This window comes from Lytechinus pictus, chromosome 2 (genome assembly GCF_037042905.1).
Source record: "Lytechinus pictus isolate F3 Inbred chromosome 2, Lp3.0, whole genome shotgun sequence".
Lineage (NCBI taxonomy): Eukaryota > Metazoa > Echinodermata > Echinoidea > Temnopleuroida > Toxopneustidae > Lytechinus > Lytechinus pictus.
The window spans coordinates 25,180,915-25,201,761 of NC_087246.1; the positions used below are offsets into that span (position 1 = coordinate 25,180,915).

Genomic DNA, 20,847 nt, shown 5'->3' on the forward strand with positions numbered 1-20,847 from the left:
CTATAATTCATGTTAAAGGAATCCCCCCCCCCAAAAAAAAAAAAAAACAAGCTGAACACAAAGCTATGCCACATATATCAACCACTGCTCTGAATAGTCATAATAATCCTTTTGAATACTGAGTTACACTGTTGAGTTCAGTAAAAAAAAAATGCTCAACCCAAAGCAAATTTCAAAACAGATTGTGCAAAGCATGTGTTATTTGCCTCTTTTAACCCTATTTAGGCCGGGTATTTTGGGAGATCATATGGCCGGGGGGAGCCCCCCCCCCCCTTGAGATCTTGGCCGTCGATCGCACAATTGCGCCGATAATTCGCAGACGCAGGTTGTCTAAGACAAAATCTACAAAATAGTATAGTTATTAATTTTGTGCAAATTGAAATTAATTGAATATGCTAATTTATGCATAATTAGTATCCAAATCATACTTTTTTGCCTCTAACTAGTAACTCCATAAATAAGGCTTCAAATGTTCTAATTTTTGGTATAGAAACTCTTTGTGGTGTTCTTAGCAAATGTGAAAAAAATTGTGATATGAGATAAATCTCTTATGTATTATATTGTTTTTTGAAATTCCTTTTGATGTGGTTGATCAGATCAATCGCAACTCTTTGTAAGACAGGGCCCAGTGTTTGTTTTCTCTTGAAATTGGGTTCACCTGTATCTAATCTTATTCAACCTATACTCACCACTTCAATGAAATATATGCCTGGTTCTATAGTGAGTACCATACCCTCTTCTAGAGTACGAGCTGTACGGAGGGATCTTAGTCCAGGCTCTGTGCTTCTTTCGACACCCTGTGAGAGATAACAATCAAATGATGCTTCAAAGCAATTCTAGATGGATTCTCGACTGTATTCAGTCAAATTTTCTGCCTCTGCAATTGCCAGATCAAGAATGTTTTACACTTGGAACTTCGCAAATTTTTGAATTATGACCTCTGTGACCTTTGACCTGTGACACCAAATTCTACATATGCAAGCATTAATAACCAAGTATGAAGATAAACCCTCAAACGCCTCTTCAGACATCGTGACAAGATGTTTTCAGGTATATACTGACCTGTGACCTTATGACATCAAAATCTAATCAGAACATTGTCCTTTGACCTGTAACACCAAATTCTACACAATTATGCAAGCATTAATAACCAAGTATGAGGATAAACCCTCAAACGGCTCTTCAGTTATCGTGACAACAAGATGTTTTCAGGTATATACTGACCTGTGACCTTATGACATCAAAATCTAATCAGAACATTGTCCCTCCAATATGCATACATAAACCAAGTTTGAAAGTTGATCAAATGGTTGTTTAATTCTAACAAATTCATCATGGATAAAGTAGTACCCAAATCAACAAGTGGAGCGCCTCTGGCAGTCTCACCTGCATTATACAATTCAATATAGCAGCAGTGCTGACTTTGAAAATTTCTAAAAAATAATAATTATTCACAAAAAACACTATTCATATAAAGATACAATACGACATTCATTGACCCTAAATGACATTTGACATTGATCATGTGATCTAAGACTTGTCAGTGATACTTCATTACCTGTATGTCCACAATTCATGAACTATATCCATAAACTTTGAAATTTATGACAGCAATTTAATAATTACCTCCCACATGGCCAAAGTTCATTGACCTTAACCCTTAACATGCCATGAACACATATCTGGAATGGACCAGGATAAAAAAAAAACATACCTCAGGATATCCATGGACATCGTGTGTGTCGATTCCCATGAAATGACCCAAGCCATGAGGCATGAAGATCGCTCCTAGACGAACTGCCATCATCTCATCAACGTCACCTTGAAGCAAACCATGGTCCACCAACTCGGCTAAGAATGTCCGCTCTGCTAGACGATGCATGTCAGGCCATGACACACCTAAAATACAATCAAGAAGCGCAAGAGAAATGCCAATATAACTTGTAATTATTATGTAAATTTAGAGTGTCTCACACATAAAGGAGGGTTAAGAAAATAGTCAGATTGTGACCTAATCTGGGGTTGTTTGACAAAGATGTACGTGAGACTTACAATTGCATTCAAATTCGTTTGGTGTGTAATGCATCATCACATTGGTGTAAACATGTACTATTATGTATCTCACCACGAGAGTTCATGTTAGATAACATGTGCACATACACGCCTAAGCAGGACAATACCTCATACTTCCCTGAAATGCCCACAATCACCTTGTCTTCAACCATGGAGGTAAAAAGGGCGAAGTGACAATGAAATGCAAATTGATTCATGTAGCTAAAGGAGTACAAAAGAATACACAGGTGCACTGAAGCCTTTGGTGGCGACATGTGATGCTGCAAGTTTGATGGGAAAACTGAAAAAGTGATTTATGTTGAAAATAGATAAATTCTGGGGAAATTCCCAATTTTATTGAACACAACATCTGGATATAAAAGTGACAAAACGTATCTCAAAGCCTTATCACATCCTTCCAATAGGGTGAAATATTGTATGATTACAGTTTCAAAATGTGAAATACCGTATTAAGGAATTTGACAATATTAAAATCAGCATTTTACAAAAATTCCACACTTCCACATTACAAAAAATTAAGATTATTTTGAGGGAACTATTAATGATGTTATGTGTCACAGTAGCATCCAGTCGACATATTTTATCATCGTGGCTTACAGGAGGAAACGAGTGAGTTGGTACTTCATCCTTTTTTACCTAAATGCTTCAACTATCATCATTTATGACAGTGTTGTTTGATTAAGAGAATTGATAAGGGATACTTCCCTCGCCGGTCATGTGACAGAGATGGGATATTATTCATCTCACCTGGTTTACAGGCATTGAGAACCGCTCTGTTGGCTTTCAAGACGGCAACATAGATGATCTTCTGATCTGCAGTAAACTTGCCATTAGCAGGAAAAGCACAGGTGATGTCTGAGGCGTAGCAGTAGTACTCCCCTCCCATATCAAATGAACTGAACAAAACAAAAATAATCAAAAGTCGTCAAGGAAACATGTTTGTCTGTGGGTCTTTGTGTGTATATGGGCAATTCTATTATGTGCGTCAGACCCCGTTCATGTGGGACTTTCCTGTAGAACTAGTCTCTATTTCTACATGTAGTTCATATAGCAAATGATGAATGCTTTGAATTATTATGGCTTTAAGCAGTTTAGAGAGAGAAGTATGAAGAATGGAGGAAATTAAATGTCGGTTGGATGTACAAAAAGGTCAATTATTTAATGGAATCACCCATATATCACACTGATCAAAACGATTACACAGGTTATTGGCTGAGGCTTAGGAGTTGAGTTCAAACTGTGACATCAGTCTTACTTTCCATAGATGCACAAGTGTTTTTTTAATTCTTATGGCAGTGATAATGATGGTAATACTAAAAATAAAACCATGGCATACTGATTTCAAGTCTAGTTGATAAGTATTATAACTGATACCTGATACAAACCATTGGCGGCGGAAGCCAAAAATTTTAGAGGGGGACACCAATATTTTTTGACAAGCAAAAATAAAAAAAAAGGTATCAACAAAATATTTAGGGGGGGACCGCACACCCCCCCCCCCCCCGCTTCCACCGCCTATGATACAAACATACTACTGTGAGTAAAAATACAATCATTCACTTTCCCTCCCACAAGATGATTCATCAAAAAGGGAGTAAGAAACACACAACACAATACTACTAGGTCATTTGAATACTTGGTTAGTTTAGTTAACTATTATGAAAGCAAGAATGTGATTGTATTAAAGTACGCAATCGTATGACTGACAGCTTCGGGTCTTCTCCAAGCTGGGGTAATATTATAATAATTATTATTAGAATTAATTTGTTACGGCAATATATCCAATTATGAACCATCAGAACCATCTTGCCCCTTTCATTACGATCACCAGAAATAATTAACTGAACTGTTTTTTTTTTCAAACTTGGTAATAGTATCTTACCATATGTCTCCATCTTGAATCTGTCTATCATTGGGAGCTCCTGAGTGACCATAGTGAAGAATTGCAGCACTACATCCACTGCAACATGAAGAAAAATAACACTCGGTCAGATAGATTCAGAAAAAAAAAAGCAAATCCAAGGGGGTCAACCAGCTTTCCTCCCCCCCCCCCCTAAAAAAAAAGAGGCTCCTGAGTGACCATAGTGAAGAATTGCAACATGAAGAAAAATAACACTCGGTCAGTAAGATTCAGAAAAAAAAGGAAAGCGAATCCAAGGGGGTCAACCAGCCCCCCCCAAAAAAAAAAAAAAGAAGAGGCAGGGGACTGAAGGAGGGTAAAGGAAAAGGGAGATATAAAGGGGAAATATTTCATGGAAAAGGATAAAATAGGAATAAGACAAGATAAAAATGAAATACAGAGATTTTGACATGCAAATATATAGCAGAGGAAGTGATAATATAGCCCTTGGACCTCTACCAAATGATAAATAGTATATTAAAGATGTGAAGCTGAAATACAAATTGTATAAATTGGCATTAAATTGAAGACTAACTGAATATTAGACCAAAAAAGATTTTAAACCAAATAGTGATCAGACAAAATACAGATAGAAAATATCACAATAAATACAACTGGCAATTGGGCAAACTGGTACTGTAATAGACCATATAAATGAAATAGTAGATAAACTATGTGTGCGAAGTGGAAATCAGACCTAATGGTCTCTAGACAAATTGAAAATTAGATCATTTTGGTAGTGGGGCAAGTGTAGTTTAGACCAATTGACAATTAGCAAAATTGATAGCAGATCAGATGAGTTAGCTCCTGTGGAATTATACAATTTGAGAAGGTAAATGACTGCCAGTAGACCAAATAGATATAACCCAATTTAGAAGTGTCTAAAATGGGATTTTTACATTGACAAACTGTTGAAAATCCTGTATTATCCTTGTCCACTTTCTGTTTACACTGTTATGTTTTTTTTTTTGCAAAAGTGTTCTAGCACCGCTGATAGTCCTATACTAACTGGCCTTCCACAAAAGCAGAGTCAACCCCACTCTTTAAGTGCCAAGAAAGCCAATGTAAAAAGAAAAGTGAATAAACCAAAACAGAAAGCGAAAATCATTATTTCTTAATTGCATCATCAGTGTCTTATTCTACAGTGATTTTATTCTAAATTTAACAGTGCATTTCAATATTCATTCAGTAAGTATTAAAGTATACATACTTTCAAAGAAAAAAAAAACCAAGTTTCTTGTTTTCAGAACACTGATGTAAGTAGCCATTTTGATTCCTTTTTTTACACAGCTGTTGAAAAGTGCTGACTATAAGTTTCTTAAAAGTTTTTTATAATGTTCAAGTACAGTTGTATTTATTTTTCAAATGAAATAAATGGAAATTTAGATCTAGATTAGATTTAGAAGTAGATCTTACCAAAGACACTACAAGGGGAAGACTGGACACTTCAGCGATTTCTTTAAACGCTCCATATCATTCATGGGGAAGGGCGCCAACTAGAATTGAGTAAATAAACTCTCGCACATCAGCGCACGGTTGCGTATAAAACATGGGGAAGAGAAGGAGGGTGTGATGAAGAAGGCACAGGGATGGCACATGGGAATTTGACATTCCCTTTTGCAGGGTTCTAAAATATATTCACTTCAAATTTTGTTAGCATTTTTTTAAGAGAAAAAAATCTTAAAATGTTAAATTACCCTCTCCTTCACCTCTCTACCACTTCCACCATATGATTATACATGGTTTATTGCCAATTCGTCTAATGCCAATTCATTTACTTGCAAACTAGTCTACTACCATTTGGTCTATCATCAGTTCGTCTACTCACCACATGGTCCACTTTCATTTAGTCTAATGCCATTTTGTCTAATAATCAGTTGGTCCAATAGCCATTTAGTGCATATACCATTTGGTCTAATTAAACTAAAGTGTTGATTGTGCAAAATGAATGAAAAGAAAATGGGTATTAGACCAACTGAATATTAGACGAAATGGTAATAGACGAAATGGTGATTAGACGAAGTGATGATTGGACCAAATGGTTGTTAGACGAAACGTTGATGGACGGAATGGCATTAGACTAAATGAAGGTAGACCATGTGGTGAGTGGACGAGTTGGCAGTGGACGAATTGGCATTACCATTATACACAACCCAAAATGATGATATGCCAATCTATGCGTACCCAACGCTGTCTGGCATTCTTCCTTACCATTGAGTGTCCAGTATTCCCCTTGTAGTCTTTGATCTTACCTTGCAGCTACACAGGACCAAGATGTGAACCTACATCCCCCTTGTGAGTAACAGTAATCTCTAAACAAACTGAAAGAAATATTAGAACATATAATCAGGATGACATCTCACCTGGCTGCAATACAGGAGTATGACATGAAGCGGCAGCCCCCTTGAGAGTAGCAGTAGTTCCTAAACAAGCTGCAAGTACAGAGACATAACATAGACACATCTCACAAAACGATTGTGATAGAAACAAATCACTGATCTCAACAATCTCTCAAAGACGCAATTAACATAATTTTCAAGTTTGATTCTGAATAAATCACAAATCCTGTAAGACAAGGCCAAGGAATGACAATAGAGATGTTGTATCACTATGTGTTTAAAGCAACACAAGAGCAGTACATTACACATTACTGGTTTTGCAGAGCAAAAATTATTTAACTTTGGATTTGAATCAAATTTTGTTACCGGTAAATTGTTTGCAATGAAACTTCATATACATTTTTACCAAACATATAAGGTCAATGCACTTTGCCATTTGACTTCAATAGTATAAGTCCCTTCAGCTGTTTTTTATATACGTATACATTACACATTACTGCTGAGCAGTAAATTACACATTATTGGTTTGCTGAGCAAAAATTATTTTACTTTGGATTTGAATCAAATCTTTTACCGGTAATTTGTTTGCAATGAAACTTCATATACATTTTTACCAAACATATAAGATCAATGCACTTTGCCATTTGACTTCAATAGTATATGTCCCTTCAGCTGTTTTTTTATATACGTATACAAGTGAAAAATTATATATTTGCAACAGAATGGCGATGACATTTGCTTTTCAATGACACATTCTGATCAGTATATAAATTTAATGTAGATGATTTCAATGATTGTTTGTTGACCAACCTTTCTAGCTGGTATTCATACATGCCAGGTCTGATGTTCTTCATGACTTCAATGTGAGCACGGCTTGAAACCTGACAGACATAGCGCAGGACTGTCAGTTCCTCTGGGGTCTTGAACACCCGGCTAAAAGATGAAAACAAAACAAACTATATCACAGACTCCTGTCATGATAAAAGCTTGAAAGCATTTATTTATTAATACTAAATAGGTTCATTATTGCGGATTGAAATAATCGCTAGAGGGTATTCATTTGTCTCGCAATCTACTATGGTCAACAAGGAAATTTGTGAACTTCGTGAACTTGTAAGCTAGAGAACACTTTTTGCGAGAGTGATCACGAATTTCCTAGAAAGCCAGTGAACACTTTTTGCGAGAGTTATCACGAATTTCCTTGTTGACCATAGTAGATTGCGAGACAAATGAATACCCTCTAGCGATCATTTATTTATTATTCATAATTGATGGTAAAGAATTTTGTACATTCTGACTACCTGTGTTTGTTCTAGCAGAATATTTCATAAGATTAAGCATATGTTCATGTTAAAACATATAGTATATGACTTTTTTTTCAAGAAAGGTGTACATATATTATATAAACAGTCTTTAACATAGATTAAAGTATAAATATATTTCAATATGAATATTACATAAAATGCACAGCTTGGCTATATCTGTACTCATCTGAAATCTATTGCCTTCTCTGCTTCTACACAATATCTGGGGGATGTTCCACAAAGATGTTTTACTAAAAATCATGCCTACATTCCTTTTTTGTGTGGTATATACACATCATCACCACATTGGCCTGATCGAGCTCAAAGAAAAAGTGCTGCTGAGTATTCAATAGCGAGATTACACATTAAAATACATATGTCATTTGGTGCCAAAGCATGACTTTATGTCGCACATAACACACCCGTATTACCTATACAAACTTTCTCACCATTCAGCAATATTAGGATGAAGGATATAGTTGTTCACCCTGAACCTGAAATAAAAAAATAAAAAGATCACAGGATGGAATTCAATTAACCACATCTCTGACACACTTAGAATTTTGAAAATGGTGATTTCTTTCATCACTTGCGTTTGATTAAGAATAAATTTAAACATTTATATCCCAAAAAAATCTCAGTCACATGCCATCTTCAACCCAAGTAACTTTTCAAATGTATTTATATAATATTTTCAATATGTATAATAGCTCTTGTCATTTTTTCATAGAGGTGGAGTTTTTACTGCATTTAATAATAGAAAGACAGATTACTATAGAATATATTTTCTTCGTTGATATATATAAAAATAAAATATGCCATGGTCAGTAGAGAAGAAAATAGTTTCTCCCCCCCAAAAAAAAAAAAAAAGTTGATAAAAAAGGGCTAAAACAAGCAACAACAAAAAAAACCAAAACAAACCCTTATTTTTCATATTTGATGCTAAATCACTCATAAATAGCAAACAAGAATATTTTTAAAACGGGTAAGAAATGTGTCCAACCTACTTTTCAATGCCATCGAATGTTGCCTCTTTGCTGTGTTTCCCACTATCTGTGTTCAGTCCTCTCTGTCATGCATACAAAATATTTAAGTGAATACATGATATATATCAATAACAGATTAAACTTATTAAAAACCAATCCCATGGAAAAGGATTACTCAAGTAAGCTCTTAAATCAATATCGTACACACTATTATCCTGTATTAAAGTATTCAATATTATTTTCTCTTGTCATTTCATTTCATCATAAGTATTGAAATCTCTTACTAAACTCCACATATACACAAATATTTAGCATGATTTCTTAATAACAATCTGTGCTTTCCAATTTTCACATATTAAAACTGTAACTTGTGTGATATATCTTTCTGTTAACAAAAAGATTATTCATAAAAAACAGAGCATTTATTCCAAAAATACTTGGAAAATAGAGAAAAAAATGAATGTGCAAAGTTTTGACTTGACTTACCAATGTAAGTAGAACAGTCGGCTTGTAAGAGGCAAGGGCTGAGGCAATCTGGGAATATGAAAAAGATCAAGAGCTTTCATGAGAATATTCATTGTTAACTTCATCGTTTACAGCTTTTAATTATAAAGTCATTCATTTCAGCACATGATTCATGTAAAAGCATTAAAGTGAACCAAATCCTTGCCCTAAAATAAAAAAGAAAGTTAGTTATCACAGTGAATTTATCTCTTTCTTAAATGCTTATTTTCTACCAATTGAAAATTTCTTCCCATCTTAACGCCTCATTTCCATGGTCTGTCATGCATAAAAACAGATTACCTATTAATTTTGTCAAAATTTTATTACTTATTTATTTATGTATTTATTATTATTTTGAAATCTCTCTAATAGTTTACAAGAACTAGAAAATAAAATCACCTTATATTCAGCAGGATCCTAAAAAAGTAGAGTTCGCATGCAAAGCAAGCTATCGCAAGCAATCCCACACCTCAGGCTGACAAAACCTGCTTTGCTGGCTGATGAATACATGTATAACAATCACTAAACGTTGTTAGCTACAAACCAACGGCAGACACAAAAACTTAATGTAGGTAAAACCTAAGTTGAAAGGCCTATTATTAGCATTATTTTCAAATTATTGAATATCATGCCTGTTTATGATTTATAGGCAGTCACATATAATGAAAAATACATGTAATTGTGGTTTAGCCATCATTTTTCACCAGCCCATTCTCTTGAATATTCCTGTTTATCTACACTGTATGTAAAAAATCATTTAATGTACCTTATTTTCCCTGAGCTAAATCTACTATTCATCTTAGAACTCTTCCAAATAATTTTTGTGATGATATAATGTATATAGAAGAATTGTCCATTGAGTGTCTATTGCGTGCATTGCTTCGTTAATGTCTTTCTAAATAAAGTAAAAAATATATTAAAACAACTAATCTTCCAGTGCAAAATATGCTGTTTGGAGAGCAATATATCTTGCATTGTACCACATGCTTGTTCACAACACAGAAACGCAAGACCATTCCATGATGTCAGCTGAATGGAAAGAACCCATTCTCTTTGAGTGAAGTTGCATTTCCAACCTCCAGACTTTAGTGGTATTTCGTTGGTTTAATTTCTAATAATTTAAATTTGTTTCATTAATTTGATGCATTTAGATGCTATTCAAAGAGTTCAAAGCTTTCCACTAAAGCGAAAATCTCATTATTTGTGATTTTCTAAATAAGCTAATGCTTGGAGTGATTTCAGTACGTGATGAGTTTTGTAATTGGTATAATTTTTTTTTGGTAAACCTACATTTGACATTGAAGTAAATTTAGGCAGTCTGATTCACCGCCTCCACACCTACATGTACCACACTAAACCAAAACTTGTATTTTCAAGTATGGTGTTGGTGTTGCCACACTGTACTTGAAATCACCCTCTGGACTTACATCTTGTGAGTAATGTACTTCATCTACAGCATATTTTTCTTTGTAGAATTCCTTAGGTTGGATTCTGTAAAAGAAGATGGAGATAAACACACTGTCATCATTGAAATGTTGAACTCTCAACAGCTACATGCAGTCCCTGTCTATTAGTTACCACATCTTTAACATGTAATAAACATTAAATGAAGAAGTTTGCTTCTGAGAGTATGTTTTCAAGAGAAGGTGCTTTATTTCCACATCCTGCGTCTAGGTTCAGAAGCATCAATAAATTATTGAGGAGGCAGGAACGTTAACATTTTAGAAAGTTGCCAAAGTGAAGAACAAGCATCAATTGATGCTTCCAATTATCTGCACAGGTTTGGCAAATTTTTGGAGCATAAAAATGCTCATGAAGGAGTATGCCATATTTTTCACATTTGCATCGTTTGAAAAATGATTGCATGCCCGAGAAAACACACCAGTTTCAATATATGAGAAGAAAAGGATTATGCCAGACATATTGAAATATGTTTTTTGGTATGAAAATGTGTTTAATTATGCCCAAATCAGAGAAAGTGCTTTGTGCTCAAGGTTGCTGGATTGTGGACATGTATAATAAACACTGCTTCATTAATCTATTGCAACCTGCTTTTCAGCCAATCAGAATTTTGTATTTGGGGCATGATTTTAGGTCCCTGGTGGAGAAGGCCCCTAATTGTTCATGGGAGATCAAACACAATATCCCATTAAGTTTTGATTTATTTTTCCAGGGGAGCTTTTATGAACTGTCATGTGATCAGCAACTTCAATGACGAATTTGCTCTCAGTCGAATAGAGAGGAAGATTTTCAAGAGATCTTTAATAACACTTATAGCAAATCAACTATGGTCAAATGCTGAAACTGAAATTCACAAAATAGGGTAAATAATTATCAAAATAACAGAATTAAAAAAGACACCGTTTTCATTATACTTTCTAAAACTGGTTTACTGGAAACCTGTTCAGCAAACCAGTTTAAAAGATCGCTTTGCCAATGTTCCCATTTGATCACCCGAAAGTGGTTTTTAAAACCACTTCACATAAAGCCGTCTTGTTGATATGGGAACACTCTCAGTGGGGTGACATGTTTCGCACAAAATCTGAAACCACGGCGTAGGCATTCCACATACAGTGTGTGGAGTAGCGCGCTCGAAATGTGAGAAGATCGCTTTCTGGAGAACAGTTGTGTCCTCACTTAAGCTAAAACCAGTTAACGAGGCAAAGTGATCTTCAAAACTACATCGCCAGGTGGTTTTCTGAACCAGTTTGGAAGATCGCTTCCAAGACCGCTTCGACCGTTCTCATTACACGTTAAACTAGTTTCCAGTAAAGTAGTCTTAAGACGGTAGTGAGAACGGTGTCAAAGGACACAAGGTAAAGGTTAGTCTGTTTACTAGCCTGCAAAGGAACCATTCCTATTAAATGGGTCAGTTCATTAAAGTGTCAGGTATCAGTACAGGAAGGAAACTGGATAAACAGTTCAGAGTCAGTTTATATCCTATACCAGCACCTAATCGACCATCAACCAAGACATCAAAGCCTGATATAAACTGTTTATTATAGAATCTGCATTATCACTCACGTACATGTATATTTTTGTGTAAGTTCAAACTGGAAGCAAAAGTGAAATCCTGTTTATTCTCATGGTATGATGGTGACCTATCTGTAATGATTTGATTTATTCATCCAATGAACAGACAGGATTTATGAAATCAAGAGAAAATCTTTCTAATTTCGTTCATACTTTCTGATATCTTCTCAATAATAGTAAAGGCGCATTGTGCATCATTTTAAACAGAACTGAGTTGCATGATTTCCAATCATGCTTATATGATTACTTAGTCATTTCAAATGGAATCATGAGGAATAAACAAACTTTTTGATGATCAAAGTGATATTTTATAGAGTACAGAAGCTACATGTACATAACCAATGTCTTGTTTTTTTTCTCATTTCAGTATTTTCATACCATAGCTCGATGGAGCATGATTTAAAAAAAAATACATTCATCACCGGAAATTAATAGGAATAGGTTCATGGGGCCCAAAATGTGGTTCTATGAATACCTACTTAGCCTCATTGAAATCCGTGAAAAATTCCCCTAGTTCCAAACAGATATAAACCAGTACAAAATCATTCTTATATCAATAATGCCTATTACTAATAGGTATTCATTTGGCTATACCTTGGGCCTCCATGAACCAATACATGACAAATTTTGCATGCAGAGGTCTTTCATCATGCTCTCTTAAAGAATGGTCGTAAAATCACTGAAATTCACAACAAGGAAATTAATGACAACACACTTAGGTACTCTACACAGTGAAACAATGCTTTTCTAGTAAAACAAGAGGGTGAAATTCATATCTTACCTTCCCATCCATACAGCATACACTTCTGGGAGCTTCGGAGGAAACAGAATAGCCTTACCGGTATCGACGACAATGGCTCCATAGAATGAGGATTCATTTACACCAAAGGCCCAGTGAAAGTAAGACTCCTAAAATAACATTTGGAGGATGAAAATATTTTTCATTAAAACAGTATAGTCCTTCTAAAACAATGCAATAACAAACAACATTTCAATTTGATTTGTTTTTACTCTTTGAGCAGGTTGTTTGCAAATATGCCAACACATCTATAATCTGATACAGGAAACATGCAAAATGTAGAAAAAAAGGAGAGGGAGTGGGGTGAGTGTTTGGTCTTGCAGGTTATCAGTCAAGCATGAACCCAGGGCTTCAATCAATCCAAGACTACCAAGGTCATAGCCTTGGATGTCCTTTTTATTGGCCACGATGCCACTCTCTATTAGCCTTGGATATTTTCAGTACTCTTTTGTTTATTTGCCAGTTGTGAATTAAGGTAGAAATGTGCCCAATAAAAAAAAGGACTTTCCCTAAAAATATTAAAATGTAGGGCCTAATGAACCCCTAATGAACCTTAAGTTAAATTTTAACCTTAACTAATAAATCAATAGAGAGCTATACACATGAAAAAAAATGAAAAATGAAAATCTAACGTAATAGAAATCCAAAATAGAAATACTAAAAATAAAAAAAAATTGCCCACTATTAATTGTGGGCCCAGCAGTCACAGTGTAGCACCATATCGACGTTGCTCTATCCCTTAAATCGTTGAACGCCAAACAGGGTAACAGCAACTCCAATCTGTTAACGTCTTTGGTCTGATGCAGCCGGAGCTTGAACTCCCGACCCTACTGGTTGTGAGACAGATGCTGTACCAACTGAGCAAACACATGTAAGTATTACCTGTCTAAAGAGAGGTTCATGGTCAGAGCAATATCTCATCTCTTGTTCGCCTCCCTGCAAGAGAACAATGGCACCTGATGGTAGCTGAGGATCAGCTTTGAGTCTTTTGCATAGCCTCTCACGGTTGGTGGCATGGAGGGTGCGGGGAACGGATAAGGTGTGTTCTCCAAGGCAATAGGTAGGCCTGTAATTGAAAGCAAATAATGATTTAATTAATGATCATGATAATAATTACACTAGCGGTTTACACTGACTTTATCAGAAGTATGCAGCATAATTAAGAAGAGTGTTATCAGTTTAAAGGCACTCAGATCTCAGAACATAGTGAATCTCATTATCTCATTAGAATAGTCTCGATACCTTTTCATCAATCAAAAGTATTGTGGTATTTGGTATTTAAAAATATGTTGGTCCTTTAAGCTCTATTTAAAAACAGAAATAACCGACTGGTATACTGTAGCATACTATTACTAAAAATATATACATTTGTAATTCCTTAGCAAATATTGTGGTATAAATATTATTCGAAGGAACTATTCATCATTGAGGTGAGTATATCCAAACACTACAGATCAAAATATTGTATCTTACATGTAGATAAGAATACAGGTTCACCAAGAAGTAGTTGTGGTACTGTGGCTTTAAAGGATGTGTCCACTGTGGTCCTTATTTTGAACTAAGAAACCCCGATTTAAGTATAGATACATGTAGCCAATTGTGAATCTAATCTTTGACAACACAAGTTCTATTTCACACACTGAATCATGCATTAAACAAATAATAAAGCAAGAGGAAATAACACAGTTAATGTACAACATGAACAAGATTTGATTTTTTTTCAATAAATTTAACACAGAGTGAATCTGAACTTCAGAAAGTATAATCATGTGATAGTTATCACGAGGTCCTACTTTCAATGGGGTTGGACTTTGCTACTGACTTCAATATTACATTAGGTCCTACTAGAAAATGTTGAAGGAAAACAAATCAGATTTATTTTAAAGTGGTAGGGTGACAATTTGTCTACATATGTATGAATCTTTATACATTCTTATAATTGTTTAAACAAAATTCTGATGCTAAGCTAGGCCTCAACTGATTTTCTACAGAGTTCATGGAAAATAACTTACAGGGTTTAAAAATATACATGTTTTGTAAAATTTGATTATTGAAATTCTTTCTACTACATTTTGAATACCTTGCGAAGATAAGACAATCAAAGTTACAAATTTCCTTTCAAATTTCATTAAAATATAGATTTTGAACATGTATGATATGAAGGGTTTTACGTTTGACAATAGTCAGAATCTAGTAGGAGGATCAGACCAGCGCAATTTTATAGCAATATACATGTATAGGAACCATTTTGGGAAATAATACATTGAGCCCACAGGGCACGTAGGTCCCTCATACTGTACCTCGAGCGAAGTTCGTGCAGGCTCCACTCCACTTCACTACCGCTACACTACGCTCCACCTACCCAAATTTCGAGACCGTGAACTTGATCTGATATTCCGAGTGACAAAGGTGGGATTTTATGGGGGGAAAATATAAAATTCATGCAACATCATGGTCTTTAAAAACAATCAAAACTAATATTCTTACTTTACACAAAGTTTCACTTCTTTTCCATGCTTCTATCAGTCTCAAAATTGGTGATTTAGAGCCAACATGAAGTTCCTCACACATATAATAATTTGCTGCCGATTTCAAAACATCGCATGCGGATGCGATATGCGCGAGGTACCGGGTCCGGTTCGAGCTCGGACCCTCGCGCATGCGATGTTTTGAAATCGGCAGCGAATTATTTATATGTGTGAGGAACTTCATGTTGGCTCTAAATCACCAATTTTGAGACTGATAGAAGCATGTAAAAGAAGTGAAACTTTGTGTAAAGTATTAATTTTGATTGTTTTTAAAGACCATGATGTTGCATGAATTTTATATTTTCCCCCCATAAAATCCCACCTTTGTCACTCGGAATATCAGATCGAGTTCACGGTCTCGATGTTCGGGTAGGTGGAGCGTAGTGTAGCGGTAGTGAAGTGGAGTGGAGCCTGCACGAACTTCGCTCGAGGTACTCATACTGTGGGCAAAATGGCTGTGTAGGAGAAACAAACAGATTTAAAAAAAACAGGGACAGATTTCAGCTGTCTACATTTTGACGAATGATTCAACTCATATTTTCTACAGATGCAATAAATCCCAAAATGCAGGAAAAATTGTAGACCAAAAGCTTCGGTCTGTGTTATGTTGGTTGTTCAGCTGAACTCCGTTGGCTTCACTCACCAAATACAGAGACCGAAGTTCTAGCACGATCTGTACAGGGGACTCAATGGCCATATGTAATGTGTATTAAGTTCGGATAAAACAGGGCAGTGAAGTTGCACGACAGCCGAGGTAAGTCACTGTTTTTGTTCCTTTTAACTTGATTTTCCCCGTTTTTTGGCAATTAATGCCAAGAGGGAATTTTAATTTGCAATTCGGTCGCGTTAATTTTCAAAAGTTTGATTTATTAAAGACAAAAATTGAAGAGCCCCGACGGGGGGATTTTGCATTTTAAGTCCCCTAATGGTGGCTGCACGATAGCAAGCTGTCTGTGTATGAGGAGAAATATAAAAAATAAAAAAATGTTAAAAAACTCCTCGAAACAGACGGCTACCAGCTGTCTAGAAAAATTGCAACTTTTTACAGTTTTGGAGTTTTCACTTACATTTCATATTTTTTAACAATATTGTTTTAGAATATGAACACATTTTAGAATTATAGGCACAGGAAATCCAAAATACAATTTCTCAGCTGTGCATGACAAATTGAGTGCATAGCTATATTTTCAGGACTCTAATTTAAAGGTGAACTTGAAAATAGAAAATATGCTGGGAATTTCATTGTAGACTTTTTAGTGAATTTGTGATATTTTGTTCTTTGGAGATGATCTTCAAAAGATCTTTAACTTAATCAACCATAATTAAGAGTAAGACAAATTCAAACTATCAAATTGTTACCGACATTGTTATCATAATTTTGTAAACAAAGACCTAGCCTATAATTCAAGCCACGTAACTAAGCTAGCTCACGTCATCATGTTGTTTGGTTTACAATTAATTTCTTGATCTCTCTCTCTCTCATCAAGACGTCTTCATAATCATATTGACTGAATAAGGCAGTGATTTTGTGCATATTGAATTTGAATATATAGATCTACCGTACATGCTTCAACCATATATACCGGTAATCACTTGTGTGCATGCACCAGAAATTAGGGAACTCCACTCCAGATTCTCACGAAGTTTAATCAGACGCTCTCAGCTTGCAGCTGATCCTGCTGCCAGTGCCAGCGCCTGCTGCTGACCGTCACCCGCACCACGCCCCTCTGGCTGCGCTTCCGCGACCGTACCGCTGTTCAATCACGCAGCTGTCGTTTTCTGGCTTTTAATTTTTTGTCTCGCAAAATGTAAATTATAGATAAATGCATGAGAACTACAAATAAGAGTAGTCACTGAATACTTTGTCGTACTTACACAGCTTTGGCCATTTTGAAAGGACTCGAAATACCCAACTCAGTAAGATCTTCCAAATTTTCCGATAGCAGTAATGCATGTATCTTGTCAACAAAAACAATTCTCACGTGATGATGGTGGTTCCGATCCGTATCCGAATTCCGTCGATTTACGGTATCGTAATAAAGTTAGACTTGAATTTCAGACACAACTGGACTAGTATCTTTGCCGAATTGAATGGGGTATAGATTGGTGTTCTATTATAATTTCAAATCTCCTTCTCATCCCTGCCCCTTTTCTTCCTCTTCTTCTGCACCTCCTCATATCCTTCTCCATTCTCTTTCCTCCCTCTCCTTCTTCCAGTGGCGTAGCTAGGATTTTTTCCTGGGGGGGCACTGGGAGGTCCTTGCTTTTTCAGGGGGGGGCACCATTTTTTCCCGTTGTGTTTGTATGTGTCACAAGGGCAGATCCGACTTTCGCCAATAGGGGACGGGGCCCGAAATTATCTTCACCTATATTTCCCCCGTAACAACATAACTTGAAATAATCTCATAAGCCTTATAAAAAGTGCGAGCGCGAAGCGCGAGAGTGATTTTTTTTTGTTACTTTCATGTATTTTGTCCTGAAAATTTAATATTCTGGGCAATGTTATGTGTGATTCTGAACAAGATTCGTATGTAACTAGATGGTTACTGCGAACGCCAAGCGCGAGCAGATATTTTTATTAACTGTTCTAGCATTATCGAAAAGGGACCTGTTATAAGGACTGCTTACAGTTACCCACGAAGACGGTATATATTTCAATAATGCGAGCGCAAAGCGCGAGCAAATTTTTTTGACATTCCGACCTAAAAAATTGTCATTCTAAGCACTTTTTGTATCAATAAATGGGATAGGTATGTAACTAAACAATTGATGCGAGCGCGAAGCGCGAGGGAGAAAATTGAGATTTTAGACCTAAAAGCGGGACACTCTATTCATATTTTGTAAATCATAAATAGGATATAGTTAATTAGGTATCATTAATAATGCGATCGTGAAGCGTGAGCAGACAATATTATTGATATTCTGATGTGAAACTGGATAATTTAAGTATGGCAGTGTGTCCAAACTTCGCGCGTGTCCATACTTCGCGGACGGTCCTTATCTCAAAAACTAGCCAATATCCTTAAAATCTGACATCATCAACGTGAAAAGCGACCTAAAATTACCCTGTAATGAAAACTTCTTTAGGATGAGTTCAGTATTCATGAAAATATTGGCAAAAGATCGGCAAATTTGTCACCACTAGTGCCCGTTTTGAATAAATCAACAAGCATCACGATATCACCATTTTGCAAGCGGAAATCATCAAAAATGTGAGTTAAATGTGGTACTAACCGATTCCATAGCATTTTGCCATCAATCTGATATAAATATTTCACTTTTTGAGCTTGAGTTTTTGTTTAAATCTCCACAAAAGCTTTGGTGCGCGAAGTTAGGTCACACTTTTCTGAACGGTTTTCCAGCACAGCCCGCATTTGCCGATCGGAATAGAATTTTGAGATCGCGATACTGGCGAAACCCCTTGACCTACTTAACATTTTCGTCCATGATTTCATAGTTTACGATCTTGCCGTCAATGTGGTAACTATTTCTTGAATTGGTTTTGTATAAATTATGAATATTTTGTGAACAAAATTAAGCCTGATGAATATTTTTGAAAAGTGCGCGAAGTTTGGACACCCCATCATACATTTAGTATAAAGAACATGCAGGCTATCGCGCATGTTTTAGATTTAGACCTAGAATCTGGGCAGTCTGAATACAATTGTTTAATGGAACATTATGGAATACACGTAGACAATATCAAACAATTTGACCACGCAGCGTGAGCTTAAAAATGCTGATATGTAGACTATAAAAGGGACATTTAAAAAATTGATGAAAGCTCGATGTCCGAGCTAAAATATATTTTGTATATTGACTTCAAAACTTGCTCCATATTAGCCTATTGAACAAGATATGAATCTCATCGAACAGGCAATTCTGGCGCGAAGCGCAAACAAAAGTTTTATATAGTAATATGAAAGATTTTTTTGTTGTTGCAAGTCTTCCCTTCACATTATTTCATTCTCTCGTCTTCCTCTTATTTTCCTCTTCAGTTCTTTTTTTTCTTCTGCCTTTCTTCTTTTCTTCTTTCTCCCTTTTTTCTTTTTTTGCTCTGCCAATTTTTTCAGGGGGGGCACCTGGGGGGGCACACCAAATCTCAGGGGGGCACGTGCCCCCCCAGGCCCCCCCGTAGCTACGCCACTGCCTTCTTCTATCTCCACATCCCTAACTTCTTCTTTCTCTATAGCTTCTCTCTGTATGTCATTTCTTTCTTCCTATACTCTCTCCCTCTCTTCCTTCCTTGGCCTACTATCTTCCTTAACGGGATGGTTCGGGCTGAAAGTATTTATATCTAAATAAGTAGAGTAAAATTCACAGAGCAAAATGCTGAAAATTTATGATCAAAATCGGATAACAAAAAATGAAGTTATTGAATTTTAAAGATTTGCATTAATTATTCTGGTGAAAAAAGTTCTAAGCATGTATTCATGAATATTCATTAGATGCACTAATCATGCAGGGGACGTACCCCTGCCCCCCTGTCTAGTCACAACTGATCCAGGGGACGTCCCCCCCCCCCCCTTTGAGAAGCAAAATTAATAATTCGTAATGTTTTTTTTTTTTGCTTGTCAAATTTTTTCGCGGACGAAATATCCTCCAAAATATTTGCCCCCCTTTTGGAAAATCCTGGGTACGCCGCTGATTAGGTGGTCTGATGATGTCACATCCCCACTTTCCTTTTTCATGTCATTACATGAAATCACAAATGCTGTGTCTCCATTATGAAATAAGTTGCAGCAATAAATAACTATAATGCACTTATCAGCTGTCAATCCAATTATTTTAGTTCTTGGTAGAAAATCTTTGAATAAACCTACAAAAGAACAAGTGGGGATATGACATCAAAGGCCCATCTAATGAATATTCATAAAGACATGCCCTAGAACTGTTTCACCGGAATAATGCAAATCTTTGAAATTCAATAACTTTATTTTTTATCCGATTTTGATCAAATTTTTAGCATTTTGATTGGTGAATTTTACTCTATTTATTGAGATATAAATATCTCCAGCCTGGACCATGTAGTGAAGAGGAGGCAAGTGACAAAGTCATGATTAAACCCTACTCAGCTCCGGGACCCTACTACTCCATTAAGCTTGATCATTCACACACCCCCCCATGCACCCCCAATTGCATCTATCATAAAGAGACGATTGGAAACAACTTGCATCAGATCCGGTTGTGAGATACTTCATGATTTGACTAGACCTATTATGATTAATTATCTTATGCCTTCTCTTTCTGCAACGGGCCCCAGACCTGTCCATTATATTCCTGGGTATCAACAAAGTTGTTATGGAATTATATGTGTGGGGGGGGGGGATATTCCTATATATTCAAAGATGAGACAGTTATGTGAAAAAGTAAATATTACA

The 20,847-nt window shown here is 35.9% G+C and overlaps 1 protein-coding gene across 4 annotated transcripts in view; it reads right to left on the reverse strand.

Annotated features, from left to right (window-relative positions):
- Window positions 1-19,687, reverse strand: part of LOC129254515 (xaa-Pro dipeptidase-like) — a 25,456-nt gene extending 5,769 nt beyond the window's left edge. Inside the window, exons 1-14 of one of the 4 annotated variants that reach the window (XM_064114132.1) lie at window positions 19,617-19,687; window positions 17,342-17,673; window positions 13,821-14,004; window positions 12,921-13,048; window positions 10,534-10,597; window positions 9,089-9,136; window positions 8,624-8,685; window positions 8,066-8,110; window positions 7,123-7,245; window positions 6,337-6,405; window positions 3,956-4,033; window positions 2,821-2,969; window positions 1,715-1,899; window positions 690-797 (exon numbers count right to left, since the gene is read on the reverse strand). In XM_064114132.1, coding sequence (XP_063970202.1) covers window positions 690-797; window positions 1,715-1,899; window positions 2,821-2,969; window positions 3,956-4,033; window positions 6,337-6,405; window positions 7,123-7,245; window positions 8,066-8,110; window positions 8,624-8,685; window positions 9,089-9,136; window positions 10,534-10,597; window positions 12,921-13,048; window positions 13,821-14,004; window positions 17,342-17,355 — 1,257 coding nt within the window. In that variant the 5' untranslated portion in view covers window positions 17,356-17,673; window positions 19,617-19,687. Of the gene's footprint in view, window positions 1-689; window positions 798-1,714; window positions 1,900-2,820; window positions 2,970-3,955; window positions 4,034-6,225; window positions 6,295-6,336; window positions 6,406-7,122; window positions 7,246-8,065; window positions 8,111-8,623; window positions 8,686-9,088; window positions 9,137-10,533; window positions 10,598-12,920; window positions 13,049-13,820; window positions 14,005-17,049; window positions 17,214-17,341; window positions 17,674-19,616 lie in introns of those variants that run through there. The other 3 variants (XM_064114139.1, XM_064114120.1, XM_064114126.1) reach the window with 3 other exon arrangements.
- Window positions 19,688-20,847: the final 1,160 nt, after the last annotated feature.